We start from the raw sequence: 21,868 nt of genomic DNA, 5'->3' as shown, positions 1-21,868 counted from the left end.
GCAGGAGTCAAAACTCATGATTCCCAGGTCCCCTCCACACTGCTGCCCCCTGCCCCTCAATCTAGTATCTGGCAGAAACTGCCACTTTCTTGCGGCCCTCATGGGTCACTTACCATCTTCTTGGGACTCCTCCTGCCCCTGGGGTAGGAAAACAAAAAGACTATTTAAGGTCGTCTCTTTGGGCTCAGAGTTCTCCTGGACCACCAAAATTTCTCTCTAGAAATGGCTTAATGTCTACTCTGCCTCAGAGGGACCTAGGAGGTTTGCCTCAAAGTTGCAGTTGCACAAAATACTTGCAGGGGGATCTTATTGGACGGGGGTGGGAGTTAGTAAAGCCTTTGTCTGGAGGGAACGTCATGAACCCCAAAGCAGGAAAAAAGTAATTATTGAATCAGGCTCCAGAGCAAGAATCAGGTTTCAGATAACGAAACAGAAGCCCAAGGAGGAATGGGGACTTGCTCCAGGTCACTCAGTTAATGAGAGACAGATATCCCCTGGTTTGGAATCTACCCTTTTGGAGCAGCCAGTCCTGACAGCAGCCGTAGTTGGGGAGAAATCTAGAATGCTAATTCTGAGATCTGGGTTTGAAGCCCGTTACTGCCTTGATTGCCAGTTTCCCTTTCCTGAAATAGGGGAAATGCATAAATATGAGGAGTTAATGAGATCATGGATGTTAAACAACAGGTGCATGTCAGCATGTTCCTGGAAAATGGCAGCGTCTTTCTTTCCTTCTCTGAGCCTCAGTTTCCCCATCTATAAGCCGGGTTTGACAAGCGGCTGGTACCCAGCCACTCCAGGTCCACAGCACAGAGCTCTGACAGCCAGGGGGCGACTAAACGCCAGCGTTGCGGGGAAGTGTCACACATGCGCGCTCCTAGGCGGAGCCCCGCCTCCCACGCCCCGGAACGTCACTTCCGGCGCGAGGGGCCGGGCCGGCCGGGCAGGGAGTGCGGGTCGGTTCTGTGCGCGCTGCCGGACGAGGCTCCCGCCGCCGATTGACCCGCGCTCCGCCCGTAGCCGGGCCGGTGAGTGCCCGCGAGCCCGTCCGTGTGCCGTGGGGGCTAAGGAGAGGGACCCCTGAGAGGGAGGGATAACCGGAAGTGGGGACCAGAGGAGCGAGAGACCCCAGGAAATGGGGACACCTGGGGAGGGGGTGACAGCCGGAAGTGGGGGCCTCGGAAGGTTGTCCACGGGATGTGGGGTCTGGGGGCTCTAGGAGAGATGGCTTCCTGACCTCTTCTTGTTGAGAGAAAGGGGTGGAAAGGAAAGTGATGCTCCAGAAAGCGATGGGCTCCAGGTGGGGGAGATCTCTGGCTTCACCCTTACCAATTGGTGTCTGTATCTCAGTCATATGTCCGCCTGTCAGCTCATTCACCAGCCCGTGACTGAGCCCTGCTGAGCGCTCGGCACTGCTGAGTCCCTGGAGCGTCAACATGAAGCGCCAGGTGGAGGGTAGAGATTAGAATACCAGGGTGGGGCTAGATGCATCCTTGCTCTGCCTCACCGGGTGTGCCCCCTTGGGCGCATCGCTTAACCTATAGCCTCGGCTGATGTGTACAGACCACTGCCATATGCCAGGCACTGGGGGTGGCAGTGGACATGGAAGACAAGCCCTCTGCCCTCGTGGAACTTACATTCTAGGGGACAGTCCTTTTTGTCTTTTGTAAAATGGGAACAGTAATAGCGCTCTCAGCAAATACTGTGAAGATTAAATGAGGAAATGGGTAAAGGGCTTAGCAATGCTTGATACATGGTAAAATGCTCAAGTATGCATTCTCTTCATTCCACTATGATGTAAGCTTCATTAGGCGAGGAATTACATTTGCGTTTGTGTTCCCAGTACCTGTGAGCACAGTGCCTGGCATACATGGTAGGTGATCAGTAATTATTTGATAAATGAGTGGGTGGTAAAACTGACTCTGGAGAGTTCTATGTAAACGCCCATGGCATTGGACTGTAATTTCTAAAAAAGAAATAGGAACCCAGTTCTGTGGAAAACTGGAGGGAATCACCCTCAGGGAGTTTGGAAAGGATTCACAGAGGAGGTGACATGGCAGCTGGGCCTTGAAGGTCATGAGCTGTCGAGTTAGGAACAAATGAGAAGAGGAAATTCCAGGCAGAGTGTATCAGAAGTGCACGGGTTGTTCCAAGGATGGTGGCTCATAGTTTGTTTTGACTGGCATTTAATGTGCATCAAGGTGGGATAAGATGGAAAATGAGGCTGGAGAGGGTCTTTGAGGTGAGGCTTGTACCTTGTGAACACTGTGGTTTGTCGCTCAGGTAGACACTAGATGGGACTGCAGGCATCTCTTGGTGGCTTCCATAAAAACAAAGCCATAGGTGTTCCATTCCTCACTTAGCATATTCTGCCAACCAGACTAAAGTCATTCAACAAATATTTATGGAATGCAGACTGTGTGTCTAACACCATGTTAGGTGCTGGGTTTAAGGTGATGAACAAGACAAACTTGGATGTTGCTCACAAATTACCAACAGACAATTGCAACAGGGTGGGAGAAGTGCAGGCCACCTAACCTGGCCTGAGGGTCAGCGAAGGCTACCTACTCCAGGCCACCAGCATCTCTCAGCTGGATTATTACAACAGCCTCTAAATGGTCTCTTTGCTTCGGTCCTCACCCACTTAGAGTCCATTCCCAAGACAGCAGAGTGGTCCTTTAAATATATATATATATATATATTTTTACTTATTTGAGATGGAGTCGCGCTCTGTTGCCCAAGCTGGAGTGCAGTGGTATGATCTCGGCTCACTGCAACCTCTGCTTCCTGGTTTCAATCAATTATCCTGCTTCAACCTCCCAAGTAGCTGGCACTACAGGCCCGCACCACCATGCCTGGCTAATTTTTGTATTTTTAGTAGAGATAGGGTTTCACCATGTTGGCCAGGCTGGTCTCGAACTCCTGACCTCAGGTGATCCATCCACCTCAGCCTATCAAAGTGTTGGGATTACAGGCGTGAGCCACCACACACAGCCCGAGAAAAAAATTTAAAAATTAGCCATTTGTGGTGGTGGTGTGTGCCTATAGTCCCAGCTACCTGGGAGGCTGAGGCAGGAGGATTGCTTGAACTTAGGAGTTCGAGGTTGCAGAGAGCTATGATTGTGCCACTGCACTTTAGCCTGGGTGACACAGCAAGACCCTGTCTCTTAAAAAATAAAAAAGTGCATGAGTTCGGGTCCTCTAAGAAGCAGACACTAGGATGAGATTAGACATGCTAGAAATTTAGAGGCAACCCTTGTGAAGGACAACACCTGGGAAGGGAGCTGGTGAAGTCAGGAAGAGCCACGGGCGGTGATGCAGACAGCTGCTGTGAATGTTTGGGCAGCAAGTCTCCGACTGCAGGGCAGTCCCAACAAAGGTTTGGCCGGGCCCTCAAGCAAACACTGCCTGTTAGAGGAGTCCCATGTCTCACTAAATCATTGCCTAGGAGCAGTGAGGCCACAGAAGGGCTGCGGAAAGTTGTGGCTTCCCCTGGATAGTGGATCTAGAGGGACAGCTACTGGAGGCCCTTTATCAGTTACGTTTTCCCAGCAGGAGATCTGACCGGCACATATGTTACATGGGTATGTGGTAAAAAATTCAAACGGTACAGTAAAAATCCTCTTTCTCATCTTAAATCTTCACTTGTCCAGTTCTGCTCCCTAGAGATAACCATTGGTAAGTTTCTTATTATCTCCTTCCAGAAGTTTTGTGTGCATTCACAAGTGTATATGTGTAGTTTTAAAATATTATTTTCTGTACACTATTCTGCAACTTTTTTAATGTATCAATTCATAAACATCTGCCTAATTCCTTTTCATGACTGACTAGTACCCCATTCATATGGTAATATTACTTAACCAGTCTCCCCTGATGGGCAGTTAAGGTGTTTCCAATCTTTTGTCTTTATAATCAATACTTGTGAAGGCCATGTGCATATTTTGTACATATATACAAGTATATGTCCTAGAAATGGAATTGCTGACCCAAAGGGCATGTGGGTTTACATTCTGAAGATATTGACAACTGTCCTCCAAAGAGGCTGTCAATTTATACTCCCAGCAGCAGCAAACATATCAGAGTACGTTATTTTATTTTATTTTTGCCAATCTGAATCTCAGATTTTTTTTTTTTTTTTTTTTTTTTTTAAACAGAGTCTTGCTCTGGCTGAGTGCAGTGGCACCATCTCAACTCACTGCAACCTCCACCTCCTGGGTTCAAGCAGTTCTCCTGCCTCAGCCTCTCAAGTAGCTGAGATTACAGGTGCCCACCACACCCGTCTGATTTTTATGTTTTTAGTAGAGATGGGATTTCACCATGTTGGCCAGGCTGGTCTCAAAGTCTTACCCCAGGCGATCCACCCACCCCGACCTCCTAAAGTGCTGGGATTACAGGCGTGAGCCACCACGCCTGGCCTCAGAGTTGTTTTAATTCACATTTATTTAATGATGAATAAGGTTGAGCACCTATTAATACATTTATAAGGAAGGCCCTGGTATTTATGAGGGAGTATATAGTCTGCTATAGCTGCTGGCTTTCTCCCTGGGCGCTAACAGCAGCCGGCCTGGGGTCAGACTTGCGTGTGTGGTTTAGATCCCGATCATTGCCCCCAGTTGAGAAATACTGCCCTGAGGTTACTTGGCTTTTACAGAAGTGTTCCTGTGCCCTACACTGGGCTGCCCTGGGATTTGAAATAAGCACTTGTTAACTTTGCTTAGGGCTTCTGTGTTGGCAGGGACCCTGGTAGCTAATGTCAGAAGAAAGTGACTCTCTGAGAACCAGCCCTTCTGTGGCCTCCCTCTCTGAAAATGAGCTGCTGCCACCACCTGAGCCTCCGGGCTACGTGTGCTCACTGACAGAAGAACTGGTCACGAAAGCCCGGGAAGAGCTGCAGGAAAAGCCAGAATGGAGACTTCGAGATGTGCAGGCCCTTCGTGACATGGTGCGGAAGGAGTACCCGAACCTGAGCACTTCCCTTGACGACGCCTTCCTGCTGCGCTTCCTCCGAGCCCGCAAGTTTGATTACGACCGGGCCCTGCAGCTCCTCATCAACTACCACAGCTGTAGGAGAAGCTGGCCCGAAGTCTTCAATAACTTGAAGCCATCAGCCTTAAAAGATGTCCTTGCTTCTGGGTTCCTCACCGTGCTGCCCCACACTGACCCCAGGGGCTGCCATGTCGTCTGCATCCGCCCAGGTATCTCCCTAGACTGTTGTGGGGCGGGTGTGTCCAGTCTTTGCAATGTGTCCATTCAGCACCCTGTCCTCCTTTCCAAGGCCCTTTTTTACCCCTCCTTTGTCATAGTCAAGGCTTTTTTGATGGCAGATAACAAAAACCTACTCAAACCAACTTCAGAAAAAAGGGAGGATTTAGTCGAAGGAGACAGGAGTACCTCCCAGAACCAGAGAACTGAAGGCGTGGCAGTTCTTACTAGGGCCTAGAACCAAGAATCAGACCGCCACCAGGAGCCAAGACAGCCATTCTCCCTGTCTCTGCCTGACAGTCTGTGTATCCTTCAGCCACATATTTCTGCCTTTTGCGTATCTTCTTCACACTTTTTTCTGTGTATGGCTGTCCCACTCCTGTGCACATAGTTAAATCTGGCACCCGCTCAGCTCTCAGGTTTGCCTGACCACCCAATTAAGTTCCTCAATGCAGATTCCAGATTTCTAGCGGGGAGCATCAGGTGGGGCCTAAGAACCTGCCCCTGGCCATAGGATACAAGCATGGCTGCCAGGGCCCTCCCTGAGCCCTCTTTGTGAATAGGTTGAGGTACAGGTATCAGTGCAAGGGTGTGGACTGGGCAGACACCTGGAAAGGGGCCTCCTCTGTGCCTCCTCCAACCTTTCCTTCTTTTCCTCTATTGTGTGAAGCCACTGACAGGATTCACTTTGGATTTGTTTTTTGATCTTAGCATTTCTTGGCAGTAATTAGGATACCTTACATTTCTTTGTCATGGCAGTTTACGAATGGGGGCTCTCTGCCACTAAAAGAGCATTTAGAAATACTCCCCAGCCAGGCGCAGCGGCTCATACCTGTAATCCCAGCACTTTGCGGGGGTGAGGGAGAAGGACTACTTGAGGCCAGGAGTTTGAGACGAGCCTGGGCAACATAGTGAGACTTTGTCTCTACAAAAAATTAAAAAAAAAAAAAAAAAAAAAAGAAAGAAAGAAATGCTCCCCAAAGAGCATTTCAACACAATGACCAGGGGCCGCCAGAACTCAAGATTTCTGATTGTTAGGCCTGTTCTCTTCCATGACACCAAAAGCATTATAAACTTTGGAATGTTCTACTCCATTCCTAGCCTCAACATTTTCCATCAGACCACAGCTGAGAGAAGAATGGAAAGTAAGGATGCAATGTTCTCCCTAAGTAAGCCAGGGAATGAGAACACACTAGTAGTCCTCTTCCGCTCGTTCATATAAATGCCCTCTTGAAGGGAAGTTTGATGGGGAGTGGACACCTCCATGCACTTTCCTCTGCCTTTACCCATTCCCCAAACTCTTTGGAGGCTAAACCATTCTCTTCAGACTTTACTATGATGTACCAAGACCACTGTTAATGGCTTACCTGCTATTTTAGGTACTTGCCAAAATTAGTGTTTATTTTAAAATAAGCAATGCAGTACAGATTTTAGGGCACCAAGGGACCTAGAAACCAGTCAGCAGGTTTTTCTGCTCCTCCTCTGTACTCAACTCATAAGAATATTACAACACAGTCAGATATTACAACACTGATTGCACCTTTGCTTGCATGGTTTCAACCCTTTGCTCGTGAGATGAATTTTTTCCCCATATGTCTGGAGCAGATCTGGACCCCTTTCCACCGACCCAGCGTTTTAGGAAGAGGCATACATAGAAACATTTCTTCTCAATTGGGAATCAGCTTTGCCTTTATTAAAGCTCTTTTGAGACATGTGATTGAAAGGGATGATATCCAGTTACATAGAGGCAGGGTTAATTGGCAGCAACGTTGGCACAATTTGGGGACAAAGATCTTTCATGAGAATTTTGCATATATCAGGCCAGGTGCAGTGGCTCATGCCTGTAATCCCAGCACTTTGGGAGACTGAGGCAGGTGGATCATGAGGTCAGGAGTTCAAGACCAGCCTGGCCAACATGGTAAACCGCCCCCTGCCCCCGCCACCCTGCCCGTCTCTACTAAAAATACAAAAAGCTGGGTGTGGTGGTACATGCCTGTAATCCTAACTGTTCTGGAGGCTGAGGCAGGAGAATCGCTTGAACTCGGGAGGCAGAGGTTGCAATGAGCCGAGATCATGCCACTGCACTCTAGCCTGGGTGACAGAGCAAGACTCCGTCAAAAAAAATAAAAATAAAAAAGAATTTTGCACATATCACATATCCCATAGTTGGCAAACGTGAGGTTTTATCTTTTAAGAAAGAGGTACATAGATTTTGCTGGGATTTTCTTGAGAACAGTGGTTAACAGTAAAAAGTGGGCATTTTCTTTTTTTTTTTTTTTCCCAAAGAGAGGAAAGAATCATTAAATACACGGGGCGTATTAGAAAAGTATCCACAGTGGAAAGAGGAGGGGAACACAGCACTGTGCTCCATCCTCACAGTACCCCTGTCAAGGTCGTGTATGAGTCAAGACTCAGCTGTTTTTTGAGACAGAGTCTCGCTCTGTTGCCCAAGTTGGAGTGCGGTGGCGCGATCTCGACTCACTGCAACCTCTGCCCCCTGGGTTCAAGTGATTCTTCTGCCTCAGCCTCCCAAGTAGCTGAGACTACAGGTGTGCACCACCATGCCTGGCTAATTTTTGTATTTTCAGTAGAGACAGGGTTTCACCATGTTGGCCAGCCTGGTCTTTTTTTTTTTTTTTTTTTTTTGAGACGGAGTCTGGCTCTGTCGCCCAGGCTGGGGTGCAGTGACCGGATCTCAGCTCACTGCAAGCTCCACCTCCCGGGTTTATGCCATTCTCCTGCCTCAGCCTCCCGAGTAGCTGGGACTACAGGCGCCCGCCACCTCGCCCGGCTAGTTTTTTTGTATTTTTTAGTAAAGATGGGGTTTCACCGTGTTAGCCAGGATGGTCTCGATCTTCTGACCTCATGATCTGCCCGTCTCGGCCTCCCAAAGTGCTGGGATTACAGGCTTGAGCCACTGCGCCCGGCCTGTATTTTCAGTAGAGACAGGGTTTCACCGTGTTGGCCAGGCTGGTCTTGAACTCCTGACCTCAAATGATCCACCCGCTTTGGCCTCCCAAAGTGTTGGGATTACAGGCTTGAGCCACCACATCTGGCCAAGACTCAGTCTTTGTGTGGCAAGTGACAGAAAGCCAACTCACATTGGCTGAAACAAACAAAAAAAACTCAGTTGTTCAGATAACTGAAGTCCAGCCGTATTTCCATTCAGGGGCCCAAACTCTGCCACTGGAAAGCTGTCCCCACCACTGCTGTCCTCAACAGGGGCTTCATTCCCAGGCCAGCTCTCTTGCCTCATGGGGCCTGTGAATCTCAGACTCACCGCCTCAAAACTACAAGAGGGAAGAGAGATCTCTTTCCAAAGGGCCAGGGTCCTAGAATTGAGTCTCCTTGACTCTGCTTGACCTGGCTTGGATCACACACTGTGGCCAGAAGGATGTGCTGTCAGATTGGCCAATCATTGGCCAATCAATCCCTAATCACTTTCTCACCTCTGGAGTCAGGAGTCAAATCAGTTCTATCCAAACTGCATGGCTAGAGTGGGAGGAGGTGGTTCCCTAAGGAAAATCAGGTTGGTGCTATGAAGATAAGGGGAGATACATGATGGCAGAAAGCACAGATGTCCATGAAAGTATTTCACCCTATTCTACTTATGAGGACATTAGGGCTTAGAGTGAGGTATTATAGTAACGTGCCCAAAGTCACACAGCTAGTAACATTCAAACCTCAGGTGTGTCTGACTTCAGAGTGCATCTTTTTTTTTGAGACAGGGTCTCACCCTGTCACCCAGGCTGGAGTACAGTGGCATGATCACTGCAGCCTCAATCTCCTGAGCTCAAGTGATCCTCCCACCTCAGCCTCCCAAGTAGTGGGTCTACAGCCACACCCCACCACACCTGGCTAATATTTGTGTATTTTGTAGAGATGGGGTTTCGCCATGTTGCCTGGGCTAGTCTTGAATTCCTGGGCTTAAGCAATCCTCCCACCTCGGCCTTCCAAAGTACTGGGATTACAGGCATGAGCCACTGTGCCCAGCCAGAGCTCATGCTCTTAACCTCAACACTCAATTGTATTTGCATCGCAAAATGTGCTGCTGTTTGGAGTTAAGAAACCAGCTGCTGCTTATTATTTCATTTACTAACCTAAATAGAGTCATGGCTACTAGAGTAGCTTTCTTTTCCATTTTGAAACAACAGTGATAGGAGATAAATCTTTGATCCCTTATTTATATTAACTTCTGTAACATACTGTCAATCTCTTATGACCTCAGACAGATGGATACCGAGCAACTATCCAATTACCGAAAACATCCGAGCCATATACTTGACCTTAGAAAAACTCATTCAGTCTGAAGAAACCCAGGTGAATGGAATTGTAATTCTTGCAGACTACAAAGGAGTGAGTTTATCAAAAGCATCTCACTTTGGCCCTTTTATAGCCAAAAAGGTGATTGGCATCCTCCAGGTAAGACCCCTATCTGTCCTGCCTGTTTTGTTGTGGCTTTGGCTTTCCCCAGGGCCTGTCCATTTACTGTGGGTCTCACGTGATACACAAACTGCACATCCCACACCTGCAATCTGAAAAACACAAAAGCATTGTGTGAAGAAATTTAAAAGTCCTATTTACCACTTGTTCTCATCAGTCTCTCAAGTACTCTCTGGAATAGGTACTTCAGGAAGGCAAGAATCCAAAAAACTAGGGAACTGCTTTTTGCCTTTTTTGGTCTGGAAGGCAGAGGAAAAATTCTCCTAACAAACAAAACTGGCTGGGCGCAGTGGCTCACACCTGTAATCCCAACACTTTGGGAGGCTGAGGCAAGTGGATCACTTGAGGTCAGGAGTTCAAGACCAGCCTGGCCAACATGGTAAAACCCCATCTCTACCAAAAATACAAAAAATTAGCTGGGCATGGTGGCAGGCAACTGTGATCCCAGCTACTTGGGAGGCTGAGGCAGGAGAATCACTTGAACTCGGGAGGCAGAGGTTGCAGTGAGCTGAGATTGCACCATTGCACTCCAGCGTGGGTGAGAACAGCAAAACTCTGTCCCCAAAAAATTTTTAAAAAACCCTAAGAAATTATGCTTCTGCATAAGGTGCTGGAGCCCCTCCTGCCCTCTGTGGACCTGGGGGATATGCTGTTCTGTTGGGCTGTATTTTGGTCAGATGCTTCACACCTCATGTTCTGTGTTTCAGAACACTCACTGGGGACTGTGGTGCTCCCTCCATATCTACACCGTGTTTAATGGCTTGCACAGTGCTTTACAGTAATCAGGGCCCATTCAGTCCCTCAACGAATCCTCTGAGATAGGCAAGGCAAGAACTACTTTTCCTTTTTGATAGATGGGGAAATGGAGACCTAGAGAAAATATAGCCTGTCACAGCTGTGACAGGTTTTGATTACTTGTTCAACACCTGCCACATGGGGTGTTGTCCTTTGTCAACTATGGGGCACCAGTGATATAGTAGCTCTTTTTACTGGATTCCACAAATGTGTCAGTCCCTGTGGTGCACCAGGTTTATTATTTAAATAAATCAGTTTACATTTGGACATTATCAAACATTTGGATTCTGGCTTTGAGCCAACCCTGGCTTTCCTTCGCTGGCACTCCTCTTGATGCCTCCTGCTGAATACCATGTAGATTCAAGTGCCAGGATCAAGAGTGTGGATCAGTGTTAGTACTGTAAGATCATCTGGAGAGGAGAAAAAATTAAGGTAGTTTGGGAAATGCTGTATAGCATGTCCCTTTCAGTTTAAGAATGTCCAATTCTTAAACTGTAAGAATTTACATGTTAAAGGCTCTGAACAGGACTGCAGTTAAGGAAACCCACTTGATTATGCTTAGCAGACTGTGTTTCTCAAACTCATTTGCCTGCTGTGGAGCCCTGTTTTGTATAACCTCTAATATCCTGAGAAATATACTTTGGGCAACACTGATCTAGAAGGTCTGATACCTGCCGGATCCGTCCCTGTAGACTCAGACTGTTCTCTGCTGTTAAGAGCATCATCTCTTCATATGTTTGCTTCTCTTCTTTTTTTTTTTTTTTTTTGAGATGGAGTCTTGCTCTGTCATCCAGGCTGGAGTACGGTGGCACGATCTTGGCTCACTGCAACCTCCGCCTCCAGGGTTCAAGCAATTCTCCAGCCTCAGCCTCCCAAGTAGCTGGGATTACAGGCGTGTGCCATCACGTCCAGCTAATTTTTGTATTTTTAGTGGAGATGGGATTTCACCATGTTGGCCAGGCTGGTCTCGAACTCCTGACCTCAAGTGATCCGCCCGCCTCGGCCTCCCAAAGTGCTGGGATTACAGGTGTGGGCCACCGCGCCCAGCCTCCGTTTGCCTCTCTTCTAACCCAGTTTTGGGTCCCAGGAAAGACTTTCCCTGAGGCCCATCTTCTAGTTAGGCCCCACGTGGACTGTCATTGGGGAGGCCATAAGGATCTGATCAGACTGATGTTGGGGCTGAAAATGAAGATTTAACTCTGGGGAGGAAGGGGTGGAAAGATTCTCCAGATGTTCTAAACCCCTTTGCCTTTCCCATACAGGATGGTTTCCCCATTCGGATAAAAGCAGTCCATGTTGTGAATGAACCTCGAATATTTAAAGGCATTTTTGCCATCATAAAACCATTTCTAAAGGAGAAAATAGCAAACAGAGTAAGTGATGATCCTATTGACTTCAGATTTTTCTTTCCCTCCATTGATTTATTTGTGACATCTGGCACTTGTTTATTATTTTTGCCCTGTAACAACTAATTTGGAAAGTACAGTTACAGATAAAATAAATGAACAGTCCCTTTTGTGAGGAGAAGATGGAACAGTAAATTAATAAGAATTTAATATTTGCCAGTAGAGAGAGCAGAACCAGGATTTTTATCATAACAGCCTCCCTGGGCAGTGTAGCAAGACCCCATCTCTAAAAAAAATTTTTAAATTAGGTGGGTGTGCCTGGGCGGTGGTTCACGCCTGTAATCCCAGCACTTCGGTAGGCCAAGGTAGATGGATCACTTGAGGTCAGGAGTTCGAGACCAGCCTGGCCAATATGGTGAAACCCCGTCTCTACTAAATACAAAAAATTAGCCAGGCATGGTGGCACATGCCTGTAATTGCAGATACTTGGGAGGCTGAGGCTGATTCAAGGAGAATCACTTGAAATCAGGAGGCGGAGGTTGCAGTGAGCTGAGATCATGCCACTGCAGTCCAGCCTGGGCAACAGTGAGACTCTGTCTCAAAAAAAGAAAAAGGAATTAGGTGGGTGTGGTGGCACATGTCTATAGTCTCCACTACTCAGGAGGCTGAGGTGGGAGGATTGCTTGAGCTCAGGAGTTCAAGGCTGCCATGGGCTTGAACAATGGGCTGTGGTCTTGCCATTGTGTTCCAGCCTGGGTAACAGAGTGGAACACTGTCTCTAAAATAATTTTTTTTAAAGTTACGGTCATTAGAACTATGGGGTTTAAAAATGCTACTTAAGCCTTTCCATTTGCCTAATATATTGTCCTGCTGTATAGTTTATGGAGCAATTCAAGTTTATAAGCTGTGTGAGTTTTTAGCTTACCTCTTACTTAAGAAGGGATAAATGGCACTTTGAGTCTTCCTTTCTGACCCAGAGGAGCCACTTCCCTCTTCAGCCTTTCCCAGTCCCACTGATTGAAATAGGATGGGTGGTATTTTTCTCCTTCCCGAGGCCTAGGAAGATGACTGGGCCCTGAATTTTTCTTGCTTTTTCTTTTTTCTTTTTTTTGAGACGGAGTCTTGCTCTGTCACCCAGGCTGGAGTGCAGTGGTGCGATCTCAGCTCACTGCAACCCCTGCCTCTGGGGTTCAAGCAATTCTCCTGCCTCAGCCTCCCGTTGGGATTACAGGCATGCACCACAACGCACAGCTAATTTTTGTATTTTTAGCAGAGACAGGCTTTTACATGTTGGCGAGGCTGGTCTCAAACTCCTGACCTCAGTTGATCCACCTGCCTTGGCCTCCCAAAGTGCTGGGATTACAGGCATAAGCCACCGCACTGGGCCCTTGCTTTTCCAAAGTAACATATATAGATAGAAAACCTCAAGGAGGTAAGGGAGGGAACTTGAAATCCAGCTCCAGATTCTTAGGCTGTTTCCCTAAAGATTTTGATTCATCAGCTCAGGAATCTGTGCTTTAAAATCCTCTTAGGAAATTGTGATGCACAGCTAGATTTGCAAACCACTAACTTAGTGGCTTCCCTGCCTGGATGTGAAGCCATGTGGGTCCCTAAAGATTCTGTTTGGAACTTTTACCAAAGCAGCCTTTGGACAGATCTTTTTCATCTGTGAAATGCCCTGATTTGGGGCCCATGATGTTCTTCCTTTGTTCCTTCATAGGTTCATTCATTCAGAAATATCTATTGATCAACTCTATGTGCAAGCATGTTCTAGATGAACAAAACAGACCAAAACCCCTGCCCCTAGGAAGATTATGTTCTAAAGGGAGCCACAGTGAATTATGTTATCTAGTATTAGAATGTGGTAAGTGCTACAGAGAAAAAGCAGAGAAAAGGATAGTGTGTGTGAGGTGGGAAAGGTTACGGTATTCAACTGAGTGGTTAGAGGTGGCAGCCTTAAGAAGCTAACATTTGAGCAAAGACTTGAGAGAGTGAGCCATCTAGGTATCTGGGAGCCAGCAAGGACACCACCCTCACGTGGGAGAGCAGCATGCTGGGAGAGCAGCTAGGCTGGTGCAGCTGGGTCAAGACTGGAGGGGCAGGTGGTGAGAGCACTCAGAGAAGTAATGAGGCCAGACTGTGATGGGCCTCAGAGTCTGCAGTGGGAGTGCTGGAAGGCTGTACATAGAGGCACGACTATGATCTGAATTTCACTGAAAAGAACTTAGATTGCAGAGGGACAAGAGTGGGAGCAGGGAGACCAGATAGGAGGCCACTAGAGGAATCCAGGGAGAAGCGATGTGGCTGCTGCCATTAGCGTGGTGGTGAGGCGGCTGGATCCTGGATACATTCTGAAGCTCCAGCCAGCAGGGCGTATGGTATAAGGAAAAGATAATTAAGGATACTCCAGGCTTTCTGGGCTAAAAAAGTAAGGGTAGAGTTGCCATTAACCTTTCCTTTCTTCATTCAATAGATATTTGAGCACCTGCCATGGAGGAAATTTCTGCATTCCTGATTAACCTAAGGACATGTGTGTTTTCATTTCATTCCCTTTTAGTTCTTCCTCCATGGGTCTGACTTGAACTCCCTCCACGCAAACCTTCCAAGAAGCATTCTCCCCAAGGAGTATGGGGGCACGGCTGGGGAGCTGGACACTGCCACCTGGAACGCGGTGCTGCTAGCTTCAGAAGACGATTTTGTGAAAGAGTTCTGCCAACCTGTCCCTGCCTGTGACAGCATCCTGGGCCAGACGCTGCTGCCTGAGGGCCTGGCCTCAGATGCACAGTGTGACGACTCCTTGCGAGCTGCGAAGTCACAGCTGTACTCCTGCTACTAGCCCGTTCCCCCGGGGTCACCATCTTTAATTCTTTTCCTTTTCTTTGGAGAGGCACAAGGAGAATTTAAGGGGCCAAGGATTCAGTCTTGCTCCTTGTAATTAAACTGCAGGATGGAGGAACAGCCTGTGAAATACGAGGGTGAGCCCATTCTGGGTAAGCCTTTGGTTACTTGAGTTACACCATGGAAGACATGGAAAATGTCCCCATTGATTCTTAAACATTTGGAATCCCAGTCTGCAGCTATTAATCTGGAGGCTGTATCTGTTTTGTTTTGCTTTTTGGTTGGGGGGTGGTGATCTGGTTCTTACACATCTTGGAAGCAAGAAAAATTAGGACCAGAGTCACTTTGATCCCACTTTTCCAGGAGAAAAACAACCTGTTTGGCCAGTGAGAAAGAACTACTTGTATGAAATAATTTGGCCAAACCTGCAGTGTGACCAAACGTGAGACTGGGAGTTTATTTTTCACAGGAACCCTAAGTACAGACCTCTGCTGCTCATCAGGAAACTTACTGAAGATCGAGGCCCCAGCTGCTGTCACTGGATTTGGAAAGCACCTTAACTGAATCATGCAAGCATCAGGACATAAGCAGCACTTTGTGGTCAAATGTGGAAGCCGGAGACTTCAAAGCACCTCTGGGACCCATTGGTTGAAGCTTGCAATAGAAACTTAAGTTTTCCCAAATCCATAAAGCCTTAGCCCTGGTTCTCAATAGAATCATACAGGGACCTAGCAGGAAATAATTTTATTCAACCTAAAATGCTGGATTCCAGGCCTGTGTAGCTACAAGAATTCTGGCCTGGATCACAGGTGTGCAACTATGGACAAGACATGGGCCTCTGTAGGCCTCAACCTTCTCTATAAAATAAGGCTGGATGAAATGTCAGCTAGGGCTGTTTTGGCTGCTGAGGCTGTGGGATTTGGTTTAGTTGCTGAATGTTAGATTTTCTGCCTAGGAAGATAAGTAGATACAAGTGGTTGGATCCTGTTTTTGTTTGTGGTACACGTCTTTCCAAGAGAGATGTGTCACTAATTAGCCCTGCCTTTAAAGAAACTATTATATGTATTCCTGGGACTCACTGACACCAATTTTCTTTTTATAGTGATGGTTAAATTTGGAAAATATGGCTTTTGTGAGGCCAGAAAAGGTGACCAGGATCTTGTATGATGAATTCCTTCCATCCCTGAGACTCTGGTACTATTTTGTAAACCTAGCTACAGTGGTTTATTAGTTGAGATTCTTAAATTTTGGTCTCTGGGTGGCTCAAGCCTGTAATCCCAGTACTTTGGGAGGCCAAGGTGGGCGGATCACAAGGTCAGGAGTTCGAGACCAGCCTGGCCAAGATGGTGAAGCCCTATCTGTACTAAAAATACAAAAATTAGCTGGGCGTGGTGACTGGTGCCTGTAGTCCCAGCTACTGGAGAGGCTGAGGCAGAAGAATCACCTGAACCCAGGAGGCAGAAGTGGCAGTGAGCCAAGATTGCGCCACTGCACTCCAGCCTAGGTGACAGAGCAAGACTCCGCCTCAAAAAAAACCAAAAAATTTTGGTCTCTGGAAATGAACACAAGTGCAGATTATTGCTGGGTCACTTCTGGGCCCCCCCCCCCGCCCTCCCAGCCCCACTTGAGTTTCTCTTTTTGGTGTGGGTGAACCAGTCAGCCTGAATGTTCTGCATTTCAGCACTTTAGAACCTCCCTGCCAAGATTTTAGTCTTAGCCCAAACATCAAATTAGATGGTTCACATGATGGCTTTTGACCTATTTCCTTTCTAATGTATTCCACATGATCATGGTGTTAAATAGTGAAAAGTACTGTGTGTTGTGTGTGCACCTTCTCCATGCATCTGTTAGACTAACCAGTCAAGGCGGACAGCTCAGTTAGGGAGAAAACAATACTCTGAAATTTGAAGGCCAGTCTGTTGTTACTTAGCTGTTGTTACCACCTTTTTAAATGTCTGGAGAAGTTGTTGGTGGAAATTAATTTACTTTACTTCATTAATACCAATTCTAGAGGAAGTTCTTTTCACCATGGATAGTAACCCTGGATCCTCTAGGAGTCCAAAAAGCACTCCTGGCTGCTTCTAATTCCATCTGACGATGATGTGACCAGCATTGCTGAAAAGGCCCAAGTAGGGCAAGTGGGATGGCTAAAGGAAGGGGTTCAGAACCTGGTGGCCTGGATGGGAGAATTGGGTGGAGGCTTTCTTAGGTCCCAAGAAGGAAGACAGATAAACAAAACAAAAACTAGGTAAAGAGGAATGAACCACTCAGCCCTGTTGTTTCAATTCTACACTGCATTCCTGGCCAGTCGCATTTGTTTTAATGTAGGCATGGCCAAAGCTCTCCTAGAGAATTATCTCGAAGACCAGAAGTGATTTGGAGAGGCCTGTTTCTTAGGTTTTTCCAGTTGGACAAGGAAGGAGTGGTTTCACTCAGCTTCTAGGAGTTGGAGCCTAAGTTTATCTGCCGCCGGGAGCTGCTTGCTTTGTTTTGGCTCCAAAGAGATATCAAATAGTTTTGACACCTCTGGATGCTTGAACCAAGTGTAAAACCAAGACTTCCCTGGGTGAAAATCAAGGTGGTCTCCTTGTGGCTTAACCAGGGTGTTTGCGTCACATTGTCTCAGCAGGGTGGGGAATGACCAGCGAGGGAGCACGGTGAGCCTTACTCAGCACTGGGGAGCACACTAGTGAGGCAAACACTTGAACCTCAAGAACTGGGAATATGTTCCTTCAGGGAGAACTTCTGGCCCATTGCACAAACACTTGGAAATTAACTTTTCCCTAAATTCAAGGTAGTGTGGTGTCGGAAGGAAATGGGACAGTAAATTAGGAGACGCAGGCTCCATCTTTACCTTACTACGTGCCCTTGGGTGAGCTGCTTAACATCCCTGAGTGATTCTGTGATAGAGATCTATACTCCAAACTTTATTCCTGATATCTAGTTGGCTTCACTGCCACAGAGACACTGTACTCTCTCTTTGTAGAAGCTGTTTTCCTTTTTTTTTCCCCTCTCAATTGGCTTGTTATTTAGGAAATTTAGGTCTGAACGAATTGGTACCTAAAAGCTTCCAAATGTATCTATACATTTCAGAATATGGGAATTTTCTTCCTCCTCTTCCCCCATATCCCAACATGGAATTTGGGAAAATTGTGCCTCTTCCCCTGTTCTGCCTTCATGGGGGAGAGACTGGATGAAATCTACAGAAACAGCCAAAATTGCCACCCTGGCTTCATGTCTTGAGTTTCCAACTTGCTCTTGGCAAAGGTTGCTTTATTTTTTAAATTTTTTTCCTTGCATTTTCTTTTTTATTCTATTGCTGCTGCAAAAATTAAGGCAAAAGTAGCTTTAGATCTTTCATATTTCATCCTGGTTTCACAAGGAGTCACTTACTTAGGAGGTCTATAAGTCAGGTTACAAGACCGGGCAGGGTGGCTCACACCTGTAATCCCAACACTTTGGGAGGCCAAGGCGGGTGGATCACCTTAAGTCAGGAGTTTGAGACCAGCCTGGCCAACATGGTAAAACCCCGTCTCTACTAAAAATACAAAAAAATCAGCTGAGCATGGTGGCAGGCGCCTGTAATCCCAGCTATTTGGGAGGCAGAGGCAAGAGAATCACTTAAACCCAGGTGGCAGAGGTTGCAGTGAGCCAAGATCGTGCCACTGCACTCCAGCCTGGATGACAAGTGAAACTCCATCTCAAAAAAAATAAATAAATAAAAATTTTTAAATCAGGTTACAAAACACAATTTTTCCAGAAATATGACAGTAAGAGGCATTTCTCTAAATACTGTTTGACTCTCAGATCAATCATGGGATTTTTTTTTCATTTGGGTAGCAAAAGCTAGAGTACTGCTGTGGTGATTATAATACCTTTTAAAAGTTTTACCATTTTAAAGTTGCCAGCATTTAAGGTTTTCCTTTGAAGCCTCGTTTAATTTAGGGAGTAAAATGTTAGCTAAACCGATTATATACTATATACTGTATCTCCTGTGGCCATGAGAGGTGTGGAGATGCCGAACAGAAACATGTCTACTGTTCAGGAAAGATGTCGGTTCTGGTAACACCTCTCCGTATGGGGATCTGTTAATTTTGTAAATCTAAATGCTTCTGCTCTTGGCCAGGTCTGGTAGCATGCCCTGTAATCCCAGAACTTTGGGAGGCTGAAGGGGGCGTATCATTTGAGGTCAGGAGTTTGAGACCAGCCTGGCCAACATAGTGAAACCCCATCTCTACTAAAAAGTACAAAAATTAGCTGGGTGTGGTGGTGCGTGCCTATAATCCCAGCTACTTGGGAGGCTGAGGCAGGAGAGTCGCTTGAACCTGGGAGGCAGCAATTGCAGTAAGCCAAGATGGTGCCACTGCACTCCAGCCTGGGTGACAAAGCAATACTCCATCTCAAATAAATAAATTCATTCTTATGCTCTTCTAACTTAGAGAAATGGTTTGCTTAAAATGCTAGTAACAAACATCAGAGCCAATAGGAGCTTGGTTCATGGGAAGGATCAATGTGATTTGTGGATGGAGATGCTAGTGATGAAACTCCTGCTTCATGAAGCTGTTTTTCTTTTCATCTCACTGGGCAGCAGGTTTAGTGAGGCAGTGAGATGCTGCTGCTGTGGATTCTTGTGGCTATGCCTCAGCTTCTTGGCCTATCAGGTAGGAACTTGTTACAAGTGAAATATCTGAAACCTCTCTGACCAAAAGCCTCTGATGGAATGGGAGGTGAGCTGATTTTCTGACCAGCTTGGGGCACCGTTTCAGCCACTGGTCACATTCCTTGCTTCAAACTGAAATTCAGTTTGGCTTTGAGCATAGGGATACATGGTGGATTCATGTACTTCAGTGTTTGTTTTGACCAAAGTTTATTTTTCTAAGTGCATTTTCTAAGTCAAAGTGGTAAAAATAGGTAATTTTAGTATGCATGACTGGGTCTGAAACAATAAAAATCTCTGAAAAGTTAAATGTGCGTGGGGTTCTTTTGTGGTGATGACAGTTTGGATAAAGGTTCCAAGGTTCATTCACAGCCCAGGGAGACAGTCGCCTCTGCAGGTGAGGGAGGGAGGGGCACTGTGATAGGACAGTGCATTCTGTAGACGCGCCAGCTGCCTCTGAAGACCATACGCAGTTACACTGCTGCAGTATGTAGAGGAGAATGCAGCTAGCTACACAGAGCAGTAGGGGTGATATACAAATTTTCACATTCTTGAGGCCCAGCTATACTTCTTGGACTGGCCTTAAGTCTTTCCAGTGATAGCTAGCCATTCCCTGAATGTGCATGTGGGCTGGGCACACATATGTTAAGGACACTCATAAATAATCTCTTTTAACCTTCAGCTACCCTTAATGAAGTCGCGTTACTGTTCCTGTTGGGAAAATGTAGTTTGCCCAATGACACACAACTAGCCAAATACTAAGGATGGGATTCAAACCCAGGAAGTGTGACAAGCCCACTATTTTCTCCTGATGGCAGGAGACAAATAACCAGTCCCCAGATAGAAAAGAGAGAGAAGGTAGGACTCTTTCATAGAGTAAGAAAGTACCAGACATTGACTTTTTTCCTGGCTTCTTGAAAATACAGGCAGTGGTTATTAACCTCTCTGAAACCCAAGTTGTAACTGAACATTTTATTCCAGAAGTAAGCCCAGACTCCATAAGGGGTAACTGGATCATGGCTTGCCCAACTCTGGTCCCATGCTTGCTAAGCTGTTTCCATGTCCCCTGTTTGGTACTCTGTGCCCCAGAGTAGACAAAAACTAGGTCCCCGTGGTAGATCTGGTGACTTGATGAGTCAGTTGAGAAATACTCTAACACAAGAGAACACTTTTGATGATGCAACAGGTTAAGTACTTATATTGCAGCATAACCAGCCCTTCAGGTCAGCCTTCCCAAGGAAACTGTGGAACTTAAGTTCAGTCTGTTTCTCACGTATAGAAAAATGAAGCTAACTGTTAAAATCCTTTTCTCTCACAGCAGTCTTACGAGGCCCTTTGCTATGAGTCAGTATTTTCTTGATGCCTCCTGCCCCCTCCTTACACAGTACTGGTTTGGTACCCATACACTCAATGGCAGCAAAGTTTCACATTATTGCATTTAAAGGGCGAGTAATAAGACCCTTTAGGGTGCCACTCTTCTGGGGAAAATGTTTTTAACCTAATATTCATGCTCCTTCCTGAGTAGGTGCCAGTCACTAGGGATATGCTGACCTAGTAAAAGACATGAGTCACTCCCTTCAGGTGACTACTAACTTGACTTTGTCAGTGATGGGTAGAGAGGCAAACACTCCATGCCTGAGAGTAGACAAAAACTAGGTTCCCATGGTAGATCTGGTGAGTTGGTGATGAGTCATTAATGAGTCAGATGACTCCCCTACATGTCTCTAATAAATCTTGTCTCTTATATTCTTATGGGCCAAGAGACAATGAGGTCTAATTGAAAAAACAACTCTTAAGCCAAGCCCTGGCTCTTACTGAGTAACCACAGGGTTAGTAACCACTTAGAGAAGTCATGAACTTCTCTAAGTCTCAAACTGATATATAAAAGGAAGGAGGGAGGGAAATAATCACCACCTTACAGGCATGTGGATACTGTCTGTTTAATGCTTGGTACACCTACCCATCTAGGTGGTTTCTATTATTCTTCTTCACCTGAGAACATAGGCATGCTGTAGCTTGAGTCATGCAGCAGCAATGAGGACATCACTGAGTTGGGTGCCTAGGTAACAGGATGGACAGACCAACACAACAGGAGTAAAGAGATGAACAGCAGCTTCCATTAATAAGCATAAGCCTACTATCTGTTATCAATCTGCACAGATCAAATGCATGACTCATTATGTGAATACTCGCTTAAGCCTGAATATGCAAAACGAAAACAGCCAGGTGCAGTGGCTCACGCCTGTAATCCCAACACTTTGGGAGACTGAGGCAGGTGGATCACCTGAGGCCAGGAGTTTGAGACCAGCCTGGCCAACATGGTGAAATCCCATCTCTACTAAAAATACAAAAATTAGCCAGGCGTGGTGGCACGTGCCTGTAGTCCCAGCTACTCAGGAGGCTGAGGCAGAAGAACTGCTTGAACCTGGGAGGTGGAGGTTGCAGTGAGCCAAGATGGCACCACTGCACTCCAGCCTGGGCAACATAGCGAAACTCTGTCTAAAAAGAAGAAAAAAGAACCAGTTACAGATTTCTTTGTTCCTTCTCCATTCCTCACTTGACTAGCCAAAAAGAAAAAAAAAACACCTCT

At 46.5% G+C, this 21,868-nt stretch overlaps 2 protein-coding genes across 4 annotated transcripts in view; one reads left to right on the top strand and one right to left on the bottom strand.

The window, feature by feature from the left end:
• Positions 1-919: 919 nt before the first annotated feature.
• Positions 920-16,587, top strand: TTPAL (tocopherol (alpha) transfer protein-like). 3 transcript variants are annotated; one of them, XM_011928992.1, is made up of 6 exons: positions 922-1,025; positions 3,651-3,675; positions 4,733-5,192; positions 9,428-9,621; positions 11,700-11,810; positions 14,341-16,587. In XM_011928992.1, exons 3-6 carry the CDS (start codon positions 4,748-4,750, stop codon positions 14,617-14,619), a joined length of 1,029 nt encoding a protein of 342 aa, XP_011784382.1. In that variant the 5' UTR covers positions 922-1,025; positions 3,651-3,675; positions 4,733-4,747; the 3' UTR covers positions 14,620-16,587. The 3 variants fall into 3 exon arrangements, with proteins under 3 accessions (XP_011784384.1, XP_011784381.1, XP_011784382.1); XM_011928994.1 differs by lacking the exon at positions 3,651-3,675 and having other exon boundaries at positions 920-1,025; positions 9,428-9,519; XM_011928991.1 differs by lacking the exon at positions 3,651-3,675 and having other exon boundaries at positions 920-1,025.
• The window catches only part of SERINC3 (serine incorporator 3), a 37,041-nt gene continuing 25,822 nt past the window's right edge, over positions 10,650-21,868 (bottom strand). The window contains exon 11 of the mRNA XM_011928996.1: positions 10,650-10,847. The gene's annotated coding sequence lies outside the window, so the exon portion shown is untranslated. The remainder of the gene's footprint in view (positions 10,848-21,868) is intronic.

This window comes from Colobus angolensis, unplaced genomic scaffold (genome assembly GCF_000951035.1).
Source record: "Colobus angolensis palliatus isolate OR3802 unplaced genomic scaffold, Cang.pa_1.0 Scaffold8, whole genome shotgun sequence".
Classification (NCBI taxonomy): Eukaryota; Metazoa; Chordata; class Mammalia; order Primates; family Cercopithecidae; genus Colobus; species Colobus angolensis.
The sequence above is the reverse complement of the archived record's forward strand: the minus strand, read 5'-3'. Positions and strand labels throughout refer to the sequence as shown.